The following is a 19,466-nucleotide window of genomic DNA, read 5'->3' as shown; positions in this document are numbered from 1 at the left end:
TCGCGTGTCGTGCGTGGATTGACACTGCAGCTCTGTGTCGGGCTTCCGCGCCTCTTCACCAACCGACCCAGCGAACGGATGCAAGGATACGCCGACACGCGACAAGCAGCTGACCTGCCACGCGGCAAAACGTGGCCTCCACCCCAGACGGTGCATTGTGGCCCTGCCGCACCATGGCCGATCCCATTCTGTTGTCCTTGTTTGCGAACCGCTTTATGGCGGTCGCAGAGTCGATGGGGCGCGCGTTGCAGCAGACGGCGATATCGACCAACATCAAGGAGCGACTTGATTTTTCGTGCGCGCTTTTTGCGCCGGACGGATCGCTGGTCGCAAATGCGCCGCACTTGCCTGTCCACCTCGGCAGCATGAGCTTTGCGGTGCAGTACCAGATTGAGCACATGCATGCGTTCGGAAATGGTAAATTTCAGCCCGGCGATGTGTTGCTGGCGAATCATCCTGTTGCTGGCGGCAGTCACTTGCCTGATATTACGTGCATTACCCCCGTCTTCGCGCCGGACAGCGACGAGATTATCTTTTTTACTGCCAGCCGTGGACATCATGCGGATATTGGTGGTATACTCCCGGGATCCATGCCGCCAACCAGCAAGACGCTTTTTGACGAGGGCGCGCAGATCCGGTCGTTTAAAATTGTGGACCAAGGCACGTACAACCAAGCAGCGCTCCGGCGCTTGCTGGTCGACGAGCCGGCGAGATACCCCGGCAGCTCTGGCTGCCGATGCTTCCGCGATGTAGAGAGCGATTTACACGCACAAATTGCGGCGAATCACAAGGGGATTCTGCTGATCAACGACCTGATCGAGGAGTGGGGCCTCGCGACCGTACAGGCGTACATGCACCATATTCGCCAGAACGCCGAGCTGTCGGTGCGCAATCTGCTGCGGCGCGTTGCCAAAGACCAGCAGCGTACGCAGCTCCACGCCATCGATTACATGGACGATGGTACGCCGATCGAGCTGCGCGTCGACATCGACGCTTCCAGCGGCTCGGCCGTGTTTGATTTTCAAGGCACCGGGCCGGAGGTGTGTGCGAATGTGAACTGTCCTCGGTCTGTCGTGTACAGCGCGATTATCTACTCGCTTCGGTGCATGGTATCTGATGATATCCCGCTGAACCAGGGATGCCTTGCGCCGATCAAGGTGAGCATTCCCAAGGGCTCACTACTGGACCCTTCCGAGACGGCCGCTGTCGTCGGCGGAAATGTGCTCACTAGTCAGCGCATCACCGACGTCGTGCTCAAGGCATTCGAGGTTGCTGCCGCGAGCCAAGGCGACTGCAATAATCTCACGTTTGGCACGGGCGGCCGCGATGCTGAGGGTAATCATATCGAAGGGTTTGGGTACTACGAAACGATCGCTGGTGGCTCCGGCGCGGGGCCCTCTTGGCACGGTACCAGCGGTGTCCACACCCACATGACCAACACACGCATCACCGATCCCGAGATTTTTGAGCGCCGATACCCCGTCTACCTGCGCGAGTTCTGTATCCGGGATGGCTCAGGAGGCCATGGTAGGTTTCGTGGCGGCGACGGCGTCGTGCGCGATATCGAGTTTTTGGAGCCAGACATTCAAGTAAGCATCCTTTCTGAACGCCGCGTTTTCCAGCCATACGGCCTGAAAGGCGGCGCGAATGCAAAGCGTGGGGCTAATCTCTGGGTCAAGCAGCGGCGTGAGGAGGACGGGGATATGGCGCTACCCAATGAACATGGCCTTGTGCCGCCGCGCGTGATCAATTTAGGTGGAAAAAACACGGCCAAGTTTGGTGCTGGCGATCGTATCATAATTCAGACGCCAGGCGGCGGCGGATACGGCTCGCCCGACCACGCGCCTGCTGCTGCGCCAGCACGGGCATTGTGCACGAATGCGCGCGGCAGTCTTGCAGACTGGGAAACGCTTCAACTAGGAGCATAATGGTATCATATTGGCTGCATCTATTTCATACGCCGTAGTTGCTCCTGTAGCTCGCGGAACTCCATGGCGCGCTGCTCAGATTCTATGCGTTCGTGCACAAGTGGATCTTGCGTCTCGGACGGAGCGCCGGGGCTTTGCCGGTGAAACGATGCGTCGCTGCCGCTGTACTTGCCGGAAAGAGGAAATGGTGACGGCTCATCGTGGGGTTCGCCATGGTCTGTATAAGTAATACAATGCCTTGCGTACCGATCCAGGTCGTCTCGGGCGGGTCAAAGTCGCGAACTATATACTTTGGCACGGGCTTGCCTTCCAACCGATGCGGCAAATGGTCCATCTCGTGACGAATACGATCGGCCGCACGGAGAATGGCGGGCGAGCGGCTCATCTGTGGTCAAATATGTGCAATCAACGTACCCGTTGCGCCAAGAAGCCGCTCAGGTACGTCACCGCAAGTTGCTCCAAGAGCCGTGGCCAAGGCGCCATGGCGAATGTGGCAAACCTCCACTTATGGAAAAGCCCGGCTTTCAGTCTACAACGTCCCATACCTATACATGTTTGCATGACGCCCGCGCGCATGCGGCAAATTATAAACAGCGTTAGTTCCCAGCGGCAGCATGAACCAGCATGGATAAGCCATTGAGAACTTTGACGAAATTCTGCAGGTTGCTCGCTTGCGCAACTGTGTTTTCCGCCGCCGCACTTGCACTTGCAGCGCTCGCTGAGCTCGCGGAAGAGGATGATTTTTGTGCGCTCACGCTATTCTGAGAAATACGCGATGATTTGAGCGCAGAAGCTTTTGACGCAGTTGATTTCGTGGCAATCGATGCGCTTGCCAAGCTCGCAGAATGCGACGCGGCAGCGCGCGACGACGATTGTTTTGCGGCAATATCGCTGGCGCGTGAAACGGCAGACGCAGACACTGCAGATGCCGACAACGATTTCGACGATTTCGCCGACATGCTAGCGGCATCATCCGACGATCCACGGCTTGGGCGGCTCGTATGGCTTGGGGAGAAGCTGTGCTGGTCAGGCTTGTTGTTATTGCCGTCACCGCCATTGCCATTGCCATTGCCATTGCCATTGCCATTGCCATTGCCATTGCCATTGCCATTGCCATTGCCATTGCCATTGCCATTGCCATTGCCATTGCCATTGCCGCCACCATTGCCGCCGCCATTGCCGCCACCATTGCCGCCGCCATTGCCATTGCCGCTCTGGCCACCATTGCCCGAGCTGCTTGGGGGACTGTTGCTGCCCATGATCCACCAAGTGATAGGAAAAACGCCCAGCGACAAGTCATGGAATTCCTGGAATAACGACATGCTCATATCCAAAGAGCCGTAATGACACTGCTGTGTCTCAGGACAGGCATCCATAATTACAGCAGTGCGTGTCTTTAGGCCATTGCTAATCTGGATTTTCTTCCCGCACCAAGATGACTGCGAGTCGAGGTTGCCGTACATGGGCTCATTGAGTGCGACGATGTGCATATCGTTATCAATATCTTGCCCACATGCCCTGCGATTGTGTTAGTGCCTTGTCGCGCCCACGAAATACCTACCCAGCTTCCCACGTCTCCACATTGTACCATGTCGCCGTGCCTTTAAAGGCGCCATTCTTCCTACTCTGCGAGGCGCGTTTCTCCAGTGTCACATTCGTTGCAGCCACAGAAATCACATTCTCAACTGCTGCAGGATCCACCGATGCGACACACGTCACGCTCGCAAGCGTCCACGCCGCAACGGCCACAATCCACATTGTCGTACGCATGAACTAGCACCGACGTTGGGGTTGCGCCTTCATATCTTACTAAAAATGCCTCTGTTCCGGTCTCCGCATTCTGGAAGCGCCAGACCCCCAATAGCCTGCGGTTACTGCGGCACCACCCCGGATCAATCAGTCTTTCACGCTGAAGCCAATCGCTTTGCATATGTGTAAATTTCACGTGATTATTATTTTAGTACATGCAGTGTTGTAATTAGTGAATATGCACGCTGTTGTAGAGCGGCGCGCAATAGCACGGAGTTAGTCCATAGCGGCCAAGCGTTTTTGCTTACGTTTTGTCACCCAACGCGCGCTATACATGGGTTCATTATTTTTTTATTGGACCCAAATCATTTAAAAAAACAAAGGTGGGTCGTCTTCACTTTCCCGACAAAAAGTCTCTTGGTCCTACTATGGTGCTGGGATTATTTGATCGCACAAATACGTATGGCCTTCGGGGTCTGAAGCTCCAGGTAGCGATTACTCTATGCGCAGTAACTGGTTTCTCTCTTTTCGGATATGATCAGGGGCTTATGTCCAGTATCATTACGAGTCCGCAATTCAACAAAATGTTCCCATCGACCTTGCAGTTTGATGACAATGAAGTTTGCGCCTCTTACCCAGACTGCCCCATCCTTCACCCAGGAGACAATCACTACCACACTAACTATGATGCTACAGTCACTCAGGGTGCTGTTACTTCTTCGTATGAGGTTGGTTGTTTCTTTGGCGCTGTCTTTGCTTTGTTTATGGGTGAATATCTGGGTCGTCGCCCCATCATTCAATTTGGATCTCTTTGGATGATTATTGGCACCGTTATTTCCGTTAGTGCATTTGAAGAGTTTGGCAAATGGGGTCTCGGTCAATTCGTTATTGGTCGTACGATTTCCGGTATTGGCAACGGTATGAACACTGCGACGATCCCCGTGTGGCAATCTGAGATGTCCAAGGCCGAGTATCGTGGTATGCTGGTCAGCTTTGAGGGTTCTGTTATTGCTGTTGGTACCATGCTTGCGTACTGGATAACGTTTGGTACCACGTATGCGACCGGCAGCATTGAAAGTCTTACTTGGCGTTTCCCCATTGCACTCCAGATTGTCTTTGCGATCTTCATTCTTATTATGATTTGGGGTCTCCCCGAGTCTCCGCGTTGGCTGCTTGCGAAACGCCGAACCGATCAGGCTCGCTTTGTGCTGAAGGCGCTTGCCGGCAAAAAAGCCGATGACGAGACGATCAATGAAGAGATCCGTATTTTGGAGGAGGCCATTGACGCGTCGACAAACAAGAATGGTTTCCGCGAAGTGTTTACGAACGGCAGGGGGCAAAACTTCCGCCGTATGCTTCTCGGTGCCTCGGGTCAGTTCTTCCAGCAGTTTACTGGTTGTAATGCCGCTATTTACTACTCAACCGTGCTATTTGAGACGATGCAACAGGGTCGTCGTATGTCGCTTATTATGGGTGGTATCTTTGCTTCCGTTTATGCCATCTTTACGCTGCCCGCGTTTTTCCTTGTCGAGCGTGTTGGTCGTCGTAACCTCTACTTAATCGGTGCTATCGGTCAAGGTTGTGCCTTCTTTATTACCATGGGCTGTCTTGCCGCTGTGGATGCGCGTGCTGATCCCACGGACAATCAGTCGAAACAGGACCGTAAGGGTGCCGTGGTTGGTTTGTACATCTTTATTGTCTTCTTTGCATTTACCATTTTGCAACTTCCCTGGATTTACCCGCCCGAGATCAACCCCTCTTCCACCCGTACTGCTGCCGTCTCCCTCTCGACTTGCTCAAACTGGGCGTCGAACTTTGCCGTCGTCATGTTCACTCCGATTTTTATAAACTCGAGCGAATGGGGCTGCTATCTCTTCTTTGCCTTGATGAACTTTATCTGGGTTCCTATTATTTTCTTCTTTTACCCCGAGACCGCTGGTCGTACACTCGAGGAGATGGATGTCATATTTGCCAAGGCGCACGTCGAGGGCCGCCCCGTCTGGCGCGTTGCTGCTACCATGCCGAAGCTTACTGCCGAAGAAACCGAACAGGAGTCTATCAAGCTTGGTCTTTACGGCAACCGAAATTCGGAAAAGACGGGTGTAAACGCAGAGTCTCCTGCGCAACTTGCTCCTGATGAGCATAACGAAGCTACCGCTGAGGCGTAAGCTGGTAAAATTTCATCCGTTATTGATTTTCTTTCTTCGTCAGTGTCTGTTGATAATACAGAGGCTTTAATATTCTCCATAGAAGGAATTTTCAGCGAACCGCGTGCGCGTGGCATGTATTTCACGTCGTACCCTACTCAGGCTGACTCAGCGTCGAAGATGACGCGGCGCTCCACTTGGCTACTCCGCGACGTGCCTTCACAAGACGATGGAGGACCTAGATTTTTTGGAAGTGAGCTCGATTGACGAGGTAGGTAAAGCTAAAGCGCTAACAAGAAGATTGATGCAGAGGAGGATGAGGAGGAAATTGAGAAAGCGCTGCGCGATAGTGTCTCGATCGCGGAAGAACACTCTTCAACGCGCGGCCAAGCGCTCCTCTTTCCGCGACACCTCCCTTACGAATGCGAGAGTTTGGATGCGTTTGATGCGCTCCTCACTGTAGCCACTGATAGGCTACTTGACTGCATTAGTGCACAAGAATTCGGTGTCGCTTTTGCGCAATGGACGCAATACCTCCAATGCCTCATGACGCTCAAATACCCTCTTACCAAGGCGCGACGTGTGCAGTTGGCGCAGCTGTTCTACCACGTTGCAGTGATGCCTACACTGGATGTGCGTGTGATTGAGCTGGCGTCCACCATGTGTATTAAACTGATTCGCTCCAAAAAAGAGCTAGAACCAAGCGACGTAGCACTGCCGTGGCGCCCGCTGTACAGCGCCATTGTCCGCGAAATTTCGCACAAGGCCCGCAAGATTTCCACGTCAAACATAAGCAACTCCCTGCTTGATCTTGCCGAGTACGCACAACGATTCTACCCTTCAAGTGAAGCGGACGATATGCTGCGTACCATTCTTCCGCAAATGGACGGCAACGACATCAATTCTGTGATTGCAACGCAGGCATACCTTGTCCATTTCCTTCCACTAAGCGAGCCGCAGCGCTGGCTACCTACCATGTTCCGCCTCTGGCAAAGTTTTAAGTCTTCCTTGTTTGACGACCAGATGCTGGACCATTTAGCACGCCTCGCTGAGTTCCATGTCTTGGACGAGAATGAAGCCCAGAAACCCATGCGTCGCGATATCGGCATTTTCACAGACGCACAGTTTGCACTGATCATGACCAAATGTCTTCGATCCGCGGGCCTGCCCGTGGGCGCGAGCAAAGCCGCCAATGCCACGCTCATGGCCCAGTCCGCAAATGTCCGCACGGGTGCAGACGCAATTGCATCTGCCCAAACATTGCGCATCAAGAAACCCACCGACAGGCTGCGCTCGTTTGCCTTGATCATTGTCTACAGCATGGCGCCCGACGCGCCTCCGTTGGAGTCTGCGCGCATGTCCGCCCAAGCAGTGGACACCACGCCAGGCCCGCTGCGTCTGCATGCGCAGCAAACATTTCTCGGCGGAAGCAAAGCGCTGGATGCGCTTGCAAAGTATATCCAAGCTACCGAGTCCTACTTTCACCCCTCCAATTGGGGCATGTGGCAGTCGCAGCTCGGCAGCCTTGTCCAGCACCTGACGTGGGACTTTGTGCGTCGCTGCAAAGAAGAAGAGCTGGCAACGTGCAAAACTCCCCAGCAGTACCGGCTGACTCCTTTGATCAAGCGCGACTTTATCCTGTCGCTTCGGACCGTGTGTCTCTTGAGCATGTTTTCCAAAGACCCCCTATCCATTCTCTCTGCCCAGACGAGTCTGAAGCGCATGGCGTACCTTGCTCCCGAACTGGTTATCCCCCACATTTTGCAGCGCAGCTTCACATCGCTGGAAGCGCTAGAGACGACACATCGCACGACAGCCGTTATCTCGACGCTGATATCCATCTCGCTCCCACTCTTATCCCGGCAAGTGTACCCTGCAGGCGCCAAGCATCTCGCGCCACTGCTCCATTTGTGTTTGCCTGGGATCGATTTGAACGATTCTTTGAAAACGATCAGCACATGCCTCTTTATCCTCAGCACGATGCTCACCATCCACGTCGAGGATCTGAGCACCGCACCAGAGACCAACGATGCCGCTGCACAAGCGCCTGTGCCCCTCGATGAAGAGCACAGTACGACGCGCGCCGCGGAAGACTATGCGCTATGCCTCTCTACCGCTGACTTGGACGCGTGGGTGGTCGAGTTTGTGCGGCGCGTCTTGCACCTTATCGACATGCTTCCAGATGAAGGCAAGGGCGGCAAGATTGGCGAGAAGAATGAAGAAATGCTGTTGAATACACTGATTGCATCGTACGACGTTTTCTGTAGTGCGCTTGGCGGCACTCTCTTTGACCGCGCGCTCGACATTGTCGTTGAGTACTGCCGCACGACCGTCTCGGCGAGCGGCGTCAAGGTTATTGGCTCCATTGTACGCTGCTTTGCGCGCGCAGACAGCGCCAAGGTTATGGCCAAGCTTGTGCCGCTGAGCTGCGCGCGGATTGCCACGGAATTGAAGCATGGCGCGTCTTCTGTGCGTACGACAAGCACGAGCGCACCGCTCTCTTCTGATACCGCGCTCCACTGGCACATCAGCATTCTGAGCGGCATTGTGATGTTTGCCGGCGAGCACATTGTCGCCCATCGCGACCAGCTCCAAGAAACGCTGCAGCTGCTCGCAGAAAAGTGCTTTGGCGAGCGCGGTTACTTGCTCACCGCCAAACTCGTGCAGTGCATCCTCCATTCCCTGCTTTGCATTTACTCGCGCGACCAGCGGAGTGTGAATCCCAGCGTGTGGCGCTCCGAGGCTTTCCAGCAGCATTCGCATTTGTACTGGGGTACGACATACACACTCAAAGACGTCGAAATCGATTGGCATGTACCAAACGATGCCGAGATTGACATGGCGCTTGGTCTCCTTGACGGCGTTGTAGGCGCCTCCATCCGTGCGCTCTCCTCGCTGGTCCAAAGCACTACACACGACAAAATCTGGCACAATGATTTCTGCAGGCACCTCATGCTGGTGCGCTTTGCTTTTGTAGCCACAGCGAGCCTCATGGAGCCAGAAGAAGGCGGCACGCCGGCCGAGCACGCCGACCTCGGCGATGCTGTGCCTGCCTTTCTGCCACCTCCCTTCACGATTGCGTGCGGCTATGCACTCAAGCGCAGCGATCCGCGCTATGCCCGAGCCGCCAAGTTCCGCGCGGAGGTTGGACAAGTGCTCGTGCGTGCGGCACAAGCCATGCACACCGACGCCGAGGACCAAATTGATGCAAGCAAGCTGCTTGTGCGCTCCATTCGCATCTACCTCCTCCATGCAAGTTACAATGTGGACGAGCTGCGCGGCGCGGCCAAGTCGGTTACTTTTTTCCGCACGCTGGGCCGCGCATGGGCCAAGCAACAAACGTATCCCCGCATTCTGTGGATCCGTCGCATTACGCTGTACAACCTTACGCGAATGCGCATCCGAGGCATGTTTGCGCGCCGCACGCCCGTGACCGATGCACTGACGCAAGCGCTGCTGGCCATGTGCATGTCGAATTACGTGGCTGTGCGGAAACTTGCGCAGACCACTTTGGCCGGCGTATTTGCCACGTACGAAGGAACGCGCGCCTTGTGTCTCCCGAATCTGGTGACTGCGCTGCGCAGTGCGTCGGACGATCAGCTCAAAGGCGCGCTCTATGTGCTCAGCAGCAAAATGTTTATCCGTGCGATTGTGTGGAACCAGCGCTTTACACGACCCCTTCTCGACGCACTGCTGCGCGCCAAGCATGCCAAACCAAGCATCCAGAAACTCACACGCAGTGTGCTGAACGAGATTATCGTGCACATGCAGGAGCCGTGCGTGCAGAAAGCCTACTTTCCCAGCCCAGCGCTGCAAGCATGCACGGCACAGCACACGCCCGCTGCGATTCTGGACAAGGTATGCGCGCTGCAGACGCAAACGCACATCTCCATGGACGAGGAGCATACGGCGCTTGTCCGCGAGACGCTTGCGTTTGCCAAAGACGCCTCGACGCACTGGGCATTTGCCCTCTTGGCCATGCGTACGTTACGCCAAACGATGCGGCGCGACGCTGCGCCAGACGCGGCCGTCGCTGCGTTTGTGACGCAAGAGTGCATTGCGGAGAACCCAAGTATGCGTCGCGAGGCACAGCACGCCATGTCGCGCCTCTTGTACCTGATCAAGCTGCGCTCTCTGAGCACGGGCGAATCGCTGTGTTTAGAAGAGGCGCACAACCCCCTCAAGCAGAAAGAACAGCTCAACACGCCCGTCGACCCCGCAAAGCGCGACGCAGCGCTTGCTGCGTTTGCCACGCCGCTCAGTGCCGCCTCGCGACTACATGACAAAGGCGTGCAAGGCTGGCTTGCATGGGGCGATGAAGACGTGTTTTATGTGCCGCCGCCTGCTCACAGCGCGCCGTTTGCGTGGGACGATGCGTCGGACGCTGCGCTGGCTGCGATGAAAACATCGGTATACGCCCAGGCGTGGTGGGATCAGCTCATTGCGTACCTCGCCCAGGAAAAAGAGCGCGACTACCTAGCCGCCGCGAAAACCACGTGGCTAAAAGGCATTTTTCAGCTGTTTGGCGTGGGTGTGCTCGACGTGTTGGCCGCGCCTGTAGAAGCGCTCGTCGCTGAGCGCGACAGACACAAGCACCGCGCAGCCGCCGAGATTGTAAGCAGCGCTTTTCGCGGCTCGAAACACTGGCCGCTCGACGATCAGAAGCGGCTCTGGACTTGGTGCGATGCATGGATGCCGCGCGTGCTTGCAGAGAGTCCGCCGGACAGCCAGCCTTCTTGGCAAATGTGCGTCGAGTACGTGTTCAAGAATAGGGATCCGCGCCGTGCGCCGCGCCTCCTTGCGTTTCTCCTCGAGCATGCGAAAGAGAGTCTCGGCGGGAGTGCCAGCGCTGCGAGTCCGTCGCAGCAAGCAAATGCGCAACTCTTGCTGTGTAGCGCGCTGCGCTCGTTGCAGCACAAATTCCGTGCGTGGGGCGCCGATGCGCTTATGGCGCTGTACTACAGCCAGTTTGGCCACGACTACCAGGAAGTGCGCCGCGCCATTAGCGAAGGGCTGGTCGAGCTCGAGTACCTCTATGCAATGCCGTCGTACGCAAGCGTCGACGCGTTGCTGGATGCGAGCCATGCGATGGACGGCTCGCTCCTGCGCCGCGCCGCGCTGCTGCCTGCGCAGTGCAAGCAACTTTCGTCCAACTTGCGGATGTGGCGCATGGAGCGCGTGCCGACGTCGCAAGGCACCTCGCAGTACGATCGTGCTGCGACGACGAGTGCTTTTTGGATTGCCATGTCGCTCGATGACCACCGGCTGAGTCCCATGATTGACGAGGTAATTGCATTCTTGCCGGATCTCTTTGCCATGTACCAACTGCGCGATAATCCGGAGCTGAGTGCGATTGCCAACGCCGTCCTGGTCAAGGTCGTTTCCTTTCCATTTACCTTTTCGCAAGCGCAGCCGCTCATGCGCCAGTTTTTGCACATGATTCGCGGCTCGGAGTCCTGGCACGCGCGGCTGGATGCATTGCCGCTCTTGCAGATTGCCTACTTTCAAAACTTGTTCTACCTCACGCACGACACGATGCAGGATGTCATAACACTCCTCCTGGATTTGCTGCAGGACAAGCACCTCGAAGTGCGCGAAATGGCTGCGGCCACGATTTCGGGCATCGTGCGGTGCTCGCAGCGGTCCATGGTCAAGGATCTGCTCTGCATGTTTGCGTACGCAGAGCGACATGCGCCGCTGCCACAGCGCGGTGCGCCGGACAAAGAGGTGCGTCTGCGTGCATTGCACAGCGCATTGCTGGGTGCGACCGCGTTGGTCGATGCGTTCCCGTACGATGTCCCGCCCTGGATGCCGTCTTTGATTCTAGATACCATTGCGCCGCACGCTGAGGACCCCGTGCCGATCTCTACTACTGTGCGCAAATGCGCCGCAGATTTCCGGCGGACGCACCAGGATACCTGGACGGAAGATCAGGCGCAGTTTGGGGATCGGGTACAGGAACTCCATGACTTTACGCTTGGTAGAAGTGACTATTTCGTGTAGGAACTAGCGCGGTAGAACAATAGGAGCTTTGCGACACAATTGCCACAGCCACGGCACCGACGGCAACGGCGCGGCACGTGGTATGAACGCAGTGTACCATGGTAAAAAAAAAATCGGCGTGCAGCACTCCATTTTAGGACGAGCACGACGGCAAATTCGAAGAGAGTGGCGATCCGATCGCACACAGCCTGCGCTCTTCTTCCGCGTCCTCAGCACTTACGCCATCGCGCACCTCGCCCCACGGCGCAAACGGCGCGTCGCACATCGCACGCACGCGCTCGAAAAACAGTGTATCTTGTCGTGTCTCCAAGCGCTCCGCCACCTCGTCCGTGATCCAATTTCGGAGCACAAAGCGAGGATTATGCGCGCACAACTCCTGTGCAACGAGCGCTGCAGGACGTGCAGCATCCATGAGCCATGTTGCGTATATAGTTAGCCATGAAGTTGCCACACGAAGCTGCTCATCGCTCGGCTCGGTGCGCGGCAGAAGCGCGTGGCGGACCCAGTTTTCGGCAAACTGCGCTGCAGCGTCTGCTGCATCCTGGGTACGCTCGACCGTATCTGGAAATGCACACAGATAGCGCAGCGCCAAGGAGAAATCGAGGCCCGGAAGTGCTACGAGCAGAGGATCAATCAACTGCGCCTTGTCCGTCTCAGCGCCGCGCGAAGGAACGCCCAGTCTTGCACACCAAGCTAGCGCCCATTCTTCCAGTAGCTCGTGCTGGACGAGCTCGCTGACTTTATCTGCACATGCATCGACGCCAAAGTCACTCCATTTCTGGATCTGCTCGAGGGGAATACGAGACAATTCGCCTTTTCTGAGCGCACGTCCGTGCTCTTTTTCGAACCCAATCACAAACGCAATGGCCTCGAGCAGCTTGTCCATTGCATACAAGATCATCGTAGGCTGCAGTCGGAACGAGTAGCGGCCGCTGTAGTCGGAATGGTTGCATATCTGTGCCTCGTCAAAGACGTCCATGAAGCCATATGGGCCATAGTCAATCGTCTCGCCTGTAAGTGCAATATTGTCCGTGTTCAAGACGCCGTGCATAAAACCGTACACTTGCCATCTTGCACAGGTGCGTGCGTTGCGGCGCGCAACTTCGTACAAAAGCCGCTCGGCCCACGGCGGCCGATGCTGTGACGTGCCGCCCACCGCAACGTCGTCCCATCCAAAAATGACATGCGCGACAAACTCGCCCAGAATCCGCACGCTTTCCCACTCGCCGCGGCTGCTGTGGATTTGAAAGTTGCCGATGCGGAGCCAGGAAGAGGCAATGCGCATATTCACCGCTGCAGTGGTAAGCGACTCGCGCGCAACAGCAAGCTCTGGCAGGCCCACAACACACAAGGAGCGACTTGTGGGAATATGCAGCGCGGCCATGTACTCCGAGGCAAGGAACTCGCGCATGGAACTTTTCTGCGTCGCGAGACCATCGCCAAATCGCGAATAAGGAGTGCGGCCCGCACCCTTGATCTGCACTTCAAAGCGGTCGCCGTTGGGATGCGCCGATTCGAGCAGCGTTACCGCTCGCCCATCGCCGAGCTGACCGGCCCACTCGCCAAACTGATGGCCGCCGTAGCGCAGGGACCAAGGGCCGTAAGGACGCGAGGAATCGGTGCGGTTGTGCTCGAGCTCTTCGAGGCTCCGCTCAAACTCGTAAGCTGCAAGCTTCTCGTCCGACCACTTTTCCTTCTCGGCAGTGTCGCGTTCCTGAAAGAAGCGCACGCCCGTGCCTGCATCTGCTGGGATGGGGTGTTGGCCGGGGTCGATGTATATTGCGCGCCCGGCGGCCCAGTCCGAGAATGCACGGCGTGCTTCCACAGCATCTGTGGCGCCCGCGTACATGTCGGGACTGTGCTTGTGCAGCGCATCTGAAATTGGACCGGAGCTAAACGTGTTTTTGCCACTCTGCCCCGAGGATTGCGCAATAAAGGCAGCCGCATCGCCCAGATCGAGTTCCGGAAGGCAGTCGCGGTGTGTGTGCGGAGAAATGGCAAGCAGCCGTGCAGAAGGATAGAGCGCATTGTGTCGCCACGGAGGTATAGGGTCCATCTTTCCGTTATGCGGTAACGCCACCTCGCAGGAGCGTATGATATTTTCGACCTCTTCAACCCGACGAAGCGTAGACGCCGTTTCGTCGCCCTCATTCTTCCCTTGCGCCTCGTCGGGGGGAAAGTCGTAGGGAAATGCAAGCGGGAGTGGCGTTACGTACGTAAAATGCGCACCGTTCTTAATATGCCGCACACGACGCAGCAGGGTGGGGTATGCCTCCTTGCACGCAACGAGAGAGCTTGCGAATGGTGTGACGGGGTCGGCCAGTAGATTCGCAGTCATTTGCTGCGCGACAGGTACGCGCGGCAACGACAGCGGTCTATACATGGTGGCGTGTTTTGCGCTTGTACCGTGCGCACAGGCATCGGCATATTTCCACGTGCTACTCTCCCATGCCTCTCCCCAGCTTTCTTCGATGAACGTGCGGGGATGGCGGTGGACATATGTGGCATTGGGGCTTGCGCTGCGCTTGCAGCTACTCGTATGGGGCATGTGGCAGGATAAACACGCTACGCTACCGTACACAGACGTAGATTTCCACGTATACAACGACGGCGCTAACGCACTGTGGAATGCGTGCCGTCTGGCCGACACGGTCTATTCGCCATTTTTTGACACAGAGTCAGACTTGTTTGACGCGCCGCAGATTGCAGAAAAAGTGCGGTGTGCGCGCGGATTCCTCCCAGCGGTAGCGCGGTTTGTGTTGCGCAGTGATCCGCAGCGCACGGGCGAAAATTCGTTCCCGGAAGCGTCGGCGCTCGCGCGCATTTCCGCGTTCAACTTTGCACTCTCGCGCCCCTTGTTCCAGCTTCTCGCATCCATTGGCGATCCATATACGCGCGCGACCTACCGCTACACGCCGTGGCTCGCAGTGCTGCTGGGCCCTGTGCAGCGCTTCCCCGCACTTGCGTCCGTCTTTGGAAAACTGCTTTTTGCCCTCGCTGACATTGTTTGTGCACTGCTCATGTGGGATTTGCTTGACCAGCGCGCATTGCGGTATGGTCATGTAGCTAAATCGCTGCGCACAACCTGGACCACGCATCTCCCGGGCCTTGTATGGCTGCTCAACCCATTCCCAGCGCAAATCTCCACGCGCGGCAATTCTGACAGTGTGCTGGGCGTGCTGGTCCTGGGCTTCCTCGCACTGCTTCTGCGTGCGACGCCAGAGATGGAGTTTGCGCCAGAGGAGATTGAGGAGGCTAAGCAGACTGTGTCCAAGCGGGATCCGTCCGATTTACGCGTCGCCGACGAAACGGCTTGGTACGGCGCAGCATTCATGCTCGCACTTGCCGTGCATTTCAAATTGTACCCTGTTATTTACGGCGCCAGCGTGCTTGCACATCTCGCAACCTACCGGCGCCACGCAATCCGGCTGCTGTGTGGCATCAACGCACCCGCTGCCCTGGACGTGTACATTTTGGGCGCCGAATTTGCCATTCTTTCTGGTGCAATGTATGCGCTGCTCGTCTTTATTTCATGGCTCCTATGGGGCGCGCCGTTCGTTCACAATGCACTGCTTTACCACATTTTGCGGCAGGACCACCGACACAATTTCAGCGTCTATTTTCTGTCGACCTACCTGACGCTCGGCAACTCGGACCATGCAGAAATGCATCCGCTCGTCGGACTCCTTGTGCAGCTCACCGCGTCGCCGCTAGCTAGCTTTGTCCCGCAACTGCTCACCGTCGCCTATGCAGGATTCGCATTGGGCGGCAAGGACCTCGTTTTTGGCTGTGCCATCCAGACGCTCATTTTTGTCGCGTGGAACAAGGTGTTTACTAGCCAATACTTTCTATGGTACCTTTGGTTTCTCCCGGTGCTGGGCGTCACAATGCATTTCCAGCGCCGTGCGCTGCTCGGCACGGCGCTGTTTTGGGTAGGTGCACAGGCCCTATGGCTCTTTTTTGCGTACCGGCTCGAGTTCCTCGGGCAGGACACATTCGTTCCGCTCTGGCTCAGTGGACTGTTGCTCCTTGCCGCACACCTCGTCGTCCTTCAGCAATGCCTCCATGGCTGGACTGCAGGACGGGCACGGCAAGCAATCGCATCGGAAAAATCACAATAATTAGTCTACAAGCTAACGACGGTCCAAATAGCGCACAGTGGTAATGTAGCCTGATACCGCAATCACAACCATCACGGCGACAATGCCACCGAACCAGTGCAAGTTCTCCACTTGCTGTCCGGGCACTTCAACATTCATACCCCACAGACCGGTGATTACATTCATGGGAACAATGACGGTACCGAGCGCGGTAAGCTTGCTCAGCACGTCGTTAATCTGGTTGTTTGCGTCGGTCATCTCGATACTAATCTGTGCCAAGTAATTGCTGTGCGAGCGCGAAAGAATCATTTCATAATGGTTCAGGTTCTGGGTCATGGTGATCAAGTGGTCCTGAATGTCGGACAAGTAGAGCCCAATGTCCGACTTGGGCGCAATCGCCCAGTACTCGTTGCATCGCTTTGCCAGACCTTTGACAACGTCGGCTTTATTGCCCATGAGACGCAAAAGGCCCATGACCTTCTTACGGCAGGTGCCAATACGCCGAAGCATATCGCTTTGTTCGGCTTCCTTGAGGATAAGCACAAGCTCGTCGATCGAGTCTACCTCAAACTCAATGCTTTGAATCAAGGGACCAAACGCATCCGTAATGTCATCAATAAGTGCGTAGGAAATCCAGTCGGAAGTGACGTTAATATAGTCTTTCAGCTGCTTGATACGGCGGCGAACATTGTGGGGGTGCGGCGTGTGGCGGAAATGGAAAGAAAGCGTGCCTTCGCGGAAGACAATAATATACATGTTCAACGGCTCCAAGTAGGTCGGGCTGTATGGGTCCTGGTCAAAGGAGCGGAAACAGACAAGATAATAGTTGCGGAACAACTCGATCTTCTCGCGCGTCTCTTCCATCAAAATATCCTCGGTCGTTAAGGGATGAATGCCAAACGTGCGGCTCAACACTTTCATCTCCTGGTCCGTAGGGCAAAGCACGTCGAGCCACCATGTGTTGGGTTCTGATGCCATGCTTGGTTCTAAAGAAGAGGGCGCCAGGGAGCCGGGTGGAAGAGGCACGGGCGGCGGCGGCACTTGCTGCTTAGAAGACACAGGGCCTTGGTGTGTTTTCTGCTGGGGCTTGGCGTCGGCGTCGGTGTCGACGCCGCGGAGCAGCTCCTCGTACGTCTGCCCCGGCGCAGGAAGCTCGCAGAGGTATCGCGCGTGAATGGTATTCGAAAGCGCATTCGAATAAAACGTAAAGCGGTATGGCTTATCTGCCATTGCATGCTTCAGTGCTTGGAGGCCGCGTGTGTTGCTGGCATCGGGAACGGGGAACGTCTGGGCTCGGGAGCGCATAGAGGTCTCCTGGCGCTTTGTGCTCGAAGCGTATCCGGTGTAGGACTTGGGCGAAGTGCCTTTAAGAAGCGGGCGCCCATCCTCGGGCCCGTCCCCGTCCGTATTCGGCTCGGTGGCAAACGGCGAGCGGGCGAGTGTATTGCCAAACGATTGGCCGCCTTCAAACATGGCCAGCTTGCGCTGATACCTGTTTCCGCCGTCGGCATTGCCCGAAGTGGAGAAGCGATGACGACGGGAGTACAAGCTGTTCTCGCCTTGGTCCATCGAGCCTACAAACGGTGCGCTGCCATAGCGAGCGTCGTGGGCGCTGTTTGTCTGATCTGGCACGCTGGCATCCAGCCCCAGCTTTTTGCGTTCTTCGTCAGCAAATGTGTCGAGCGCTTGCAAGTCAAAGGTGTATGGATAGCCTGGGCGCTGCGCTTCCGGCAGATCAAACTTCGGCTCAACGGCAATATCGACCGCGACGTCGTCAACCGGGTTTGGAAGGGGAAAACAGACATCGTCTTCCAGCTCGTCGGGATGGCTCGGCGTGGACGTGTGCGGAGAATTATGCATGTCAGGCGACTCGGCAGTATGCAGCTCGCCATGGCTCGGCACTTGCCTCGGCGAAACGGATGTGTGCTCGTGGGTGCCGATGCCTGGGTGCAGCGGAGAAAGCAACGAAGGATGCATCTCGCCGCCTATTTCACGAGCCGAAGGCGTTGTTTCGCGCGCGCGCATCGCCAGTGGCGAGTTTGGATTTACTGATAGCGAGTGCGATTGATTGCGGTGGTCGATAAAGTTGCTCTGGCTGTCTAGACTCGTGTTCGAACCGTTTGCTTTCTGCTGGTAAAATTGCTTCATCGCGACAGCCATCGAGCCGGAAATGGGTGGCGCAGGGCGCTCCCGGGTGGACTGGCCCGGGATATCTCCACTAGCACTTTTGCCGTCGAACCATCCCGGCTGTCGAGCGTAAAATGCATCGCTGCTGGAATTCGAGCCTCTTGCATGGCTCATCAACCTAGCCGCATCGAGATCTTGCTCGCGCTGGGCGTCTTTATCAGAGTGCTGGCCCTCATAATCGGTACTATCTGTGTCCAGCAAACTCTGTGAGGTTTTGCGACTTACACCACTCTGTGCGCCAAGATAGCGATCCTGGGGTGATGATGACATTTTGTCTATACAGTGGCCAAATTCCTTCCCTGCAGTGCAGCGTTACTATACGCACGGCGCGCACAATTGTTCGGGTGAATTAGTCTGCGTTCCTGTCGAGGACAGCAATTCGCTTCTCACAATACTATTTCGGAATATGCACGTGATTTGCCATAAACCTATTGGCTGCATAACTGATTTGCACTGGTAGGTTTTGTGCAAACACGCGTTCCAAACACGACACTGTGCAGCGCCGTTTACGCTCTCACCACTCTTCCCTCGCACCTACAATCATGCGGGTCTTTGGTATCGGAATTGGTGCGTACAAAGCAACTCTTGCTGGTGCTTACCATTGTAGCTCAATTTCTTCTATTCAGCGCAACAGTGTTGACGATCCTCACTAATGTGGGTCAGCTGACCAATAACATTGTGTCGCGCAACATCTCCCTTGCGAAAATGCGGATCAACACTCCCGGAATCCAGGGTATCCTGGGTGGTCAGGCAGGTGCTAACATTGGTCGCTTGCCCAACGGACGCGACGAAGGCGTCGAGGTTGATTGGGGAATGTACAACCACTGTCTTCACGTGTCTACCAAGTCCGAGTCGCTAGTTTGCTCGGACCGCAAATTTGGGCAGCGGTTCAACCCTGCCGATGGTCTTAAGCTTGTGGCGGGTATCACTTCGGTGCCTGCTAGTGACTTGGTTGACAAGGTGCCCATCATTAATCAGTGGGATAAACTCAGCAAAGGTGGCATGTACTGTCTCTTTTTGGGCACCATCTTCACTGGCCTTGCATTCCTCATCGCCTGCTTCTTTGCACGACCATTCACTATTATTGCGGCTGTGCTCACTTTCTTAGGGTTTGCGTTGCTCCTTTCTGGTGCCTCTATTTGGACCTTTATGATCCGCAAACTCATCAAGGACGAAATGCCACCCTTTGAGTACAAATATGGCAACTCGCTTTGGTTTATGTGTATGTACAAGCTTCTATCAGCTACTAACTACCAGGGGCCTCTGTGTTCTGCACGCTTGTTGCCCTCCCGGCTTACATCAGTGCCAGCGTCGCGTCGCGTCGCAAATACGAGGAAGAGTACTAATTGCAA

General features: G+C 56.0%; 8 protein-coding genes across 8 annotated transcripts; 5 read left to right on the top strand and 3 right to left on the bottom strand.

Annotated features, from left to right (window-relative positions):
- Nucleotides 1-173: 173 nt before the first annotated feature.
- Nucleotides 174-1,928, top strand: MVES1_003942 (5-oxoprolinase (ATP-hydrolyzing); the record flags this gene model as incomplete). Its single annotated transcript, XM_056208752.1, has 1 exon — nt 174-1,928. One exon carries the CDS (start codon nt 174-176, stop codon nt 1,926-1,928), a length of 1,755 nt encoding a protein of 584 aa, XP_056064727.1.
- Nucleotides 1,929-1,948: 20 nt separating this feature from the next.
- Nucleotides 1,949-2,411, bottom strand: MVES1_003941 (uncharacterized protein; the record flags this gene model as incomplete). Its single annotated transcript, XM_056208751.1, has 3 exons — nt 1,949-2,145; nt 2,175-2,313; nt 2,343-2,411. The coding sequence occupies 3 exons, from the start codon at nt 2,409-2,411 to the stop codon at nt 1,949-1,951; spliced, it is 405 nt and encodes a 134-aa protein (XP_056064726.1).
- Nucleotides 2,412-4,441: 2,030 nt separating this feature from the next.
- Nucleotides 4,442-5,845, top strand: HGT10 (glucose- glycerol proton symporter; the record flags this gene model as incomplete). The annotated part of the gene is made up of 1 exon (XM_056208750.1): nt 4,442-5,845. The coding sequence occupies one exon, from the start codon at nt 4,442-4,444 to the stop codon at nt 5,843-5,845; it is 1,404 nt and encodes a 467-aa protein (XP_056064725.1).
- A 208-nt stretch (nt 5,846-6,053) lies between these two features.
- BLM3 (Proteasome activator BLM10) lies at nt 6,054-11,827 on the top strand (the record flags this gene model as incomplete). The annotated part of the gene is made up of 2 exons (XM_056208749.1): nt 6,054-6,095; nt 6,122-11,827. The coding sequence occupies 2 exons, from the start codon at nt 6,054-6,056 to the stop codon at nt 11,825-11,827; spliced, it is 5,748 nt and encodes a 1,915-aa protein (XP_056064724.1).
- Nucleotides 11,828-11,960: 133 nt separating this feature from the next.
- On the bottom strand, nt 11,961-14,210 carry MVES1_003938 (uncharacterized protein; the record flags this gene model as incomplete). The annotated part of the gene is made up of 1 exon (XM_056208748.1): nt 11,961-14,210. The coding sequence occupies one exon, from the start codon at nt 14,208-14,210 to the stop codon at nt 11,961-11,963; it is 2,250 nt and encodes a 749-aa protein (XP_056064723.1).
- An 88-nt stretch (nt 14,211-14,298) lies between these two features.
- Nucleotides 14,299-15,948, top strand: GPI14 (GPI mannosyltransferase 1; the record flags this gene model as incomplete). The annotated part of the gene is made up of 1 exon (XM_056208747.1): nt 14,299-15,948. One exon carries the CDS (start codon nt 14,299-14,301, stop codon nt 15,946-15,948), a length of 1,650 nt encoding a protein of 549 aa, XP_056064722.1.
- A 12-nt stretch (nt 15,949-15,960) lies between these two features.
- On the bottom strand, nt 15,961-18,384 carry MNR2 (CorA metal ion transporter; the record flags this gene model as incomplete). The annotated part of the gene is made up of 1 exon (XM_056208746.1): nt 15,961-18,384. One exon carries the CDS (start codon nt 18,382-18,384, stop codon nt 15,961-15,963), a length of 2,424 nt encoding a protein of 807 aa, XP_056064721.1.
- Nucleotides 18,385-18,819: 435 nt separating this feature from the next.
- Nucleotides 18,820-19,460, top strand: MVES1_003935 (uncharacterized protein; the record flags this gene model as incomplete). Its single annotated transcript, XM_056208745.1, has 2 exons — nt 18,820-19,340; nt 19,418-19,460. 2 exons carry the CDS (start codon nt 18,820-18,822, stop codon nt 19,458-19,460), a joined length of 564 nt encoding a protein of 187 aa, XP_056064720.1.
- Between the last annotated feature and the right edge of the window lie 6 nt (nt 19,461-19,466).

The sequence above is a fragment of the Malassezia vespertilionis genome, chromosome 9, assembly GCF_029542925.1.
Source record: "Malassezia vespertilionis chromosome 9, complete sequence".
NCBI classification, from domain to species: Eukaryota; Fungi; Basidiomycota; class Malasseziomycetes; order Malasseziales; family Malasseziaceae; genus Malassezia; species Malassezia vespertilionis.
Note: the sequence above shows the minus strand (reverse complement) of the source record. Positions and strands in the feature narration are given on the sequence as shown.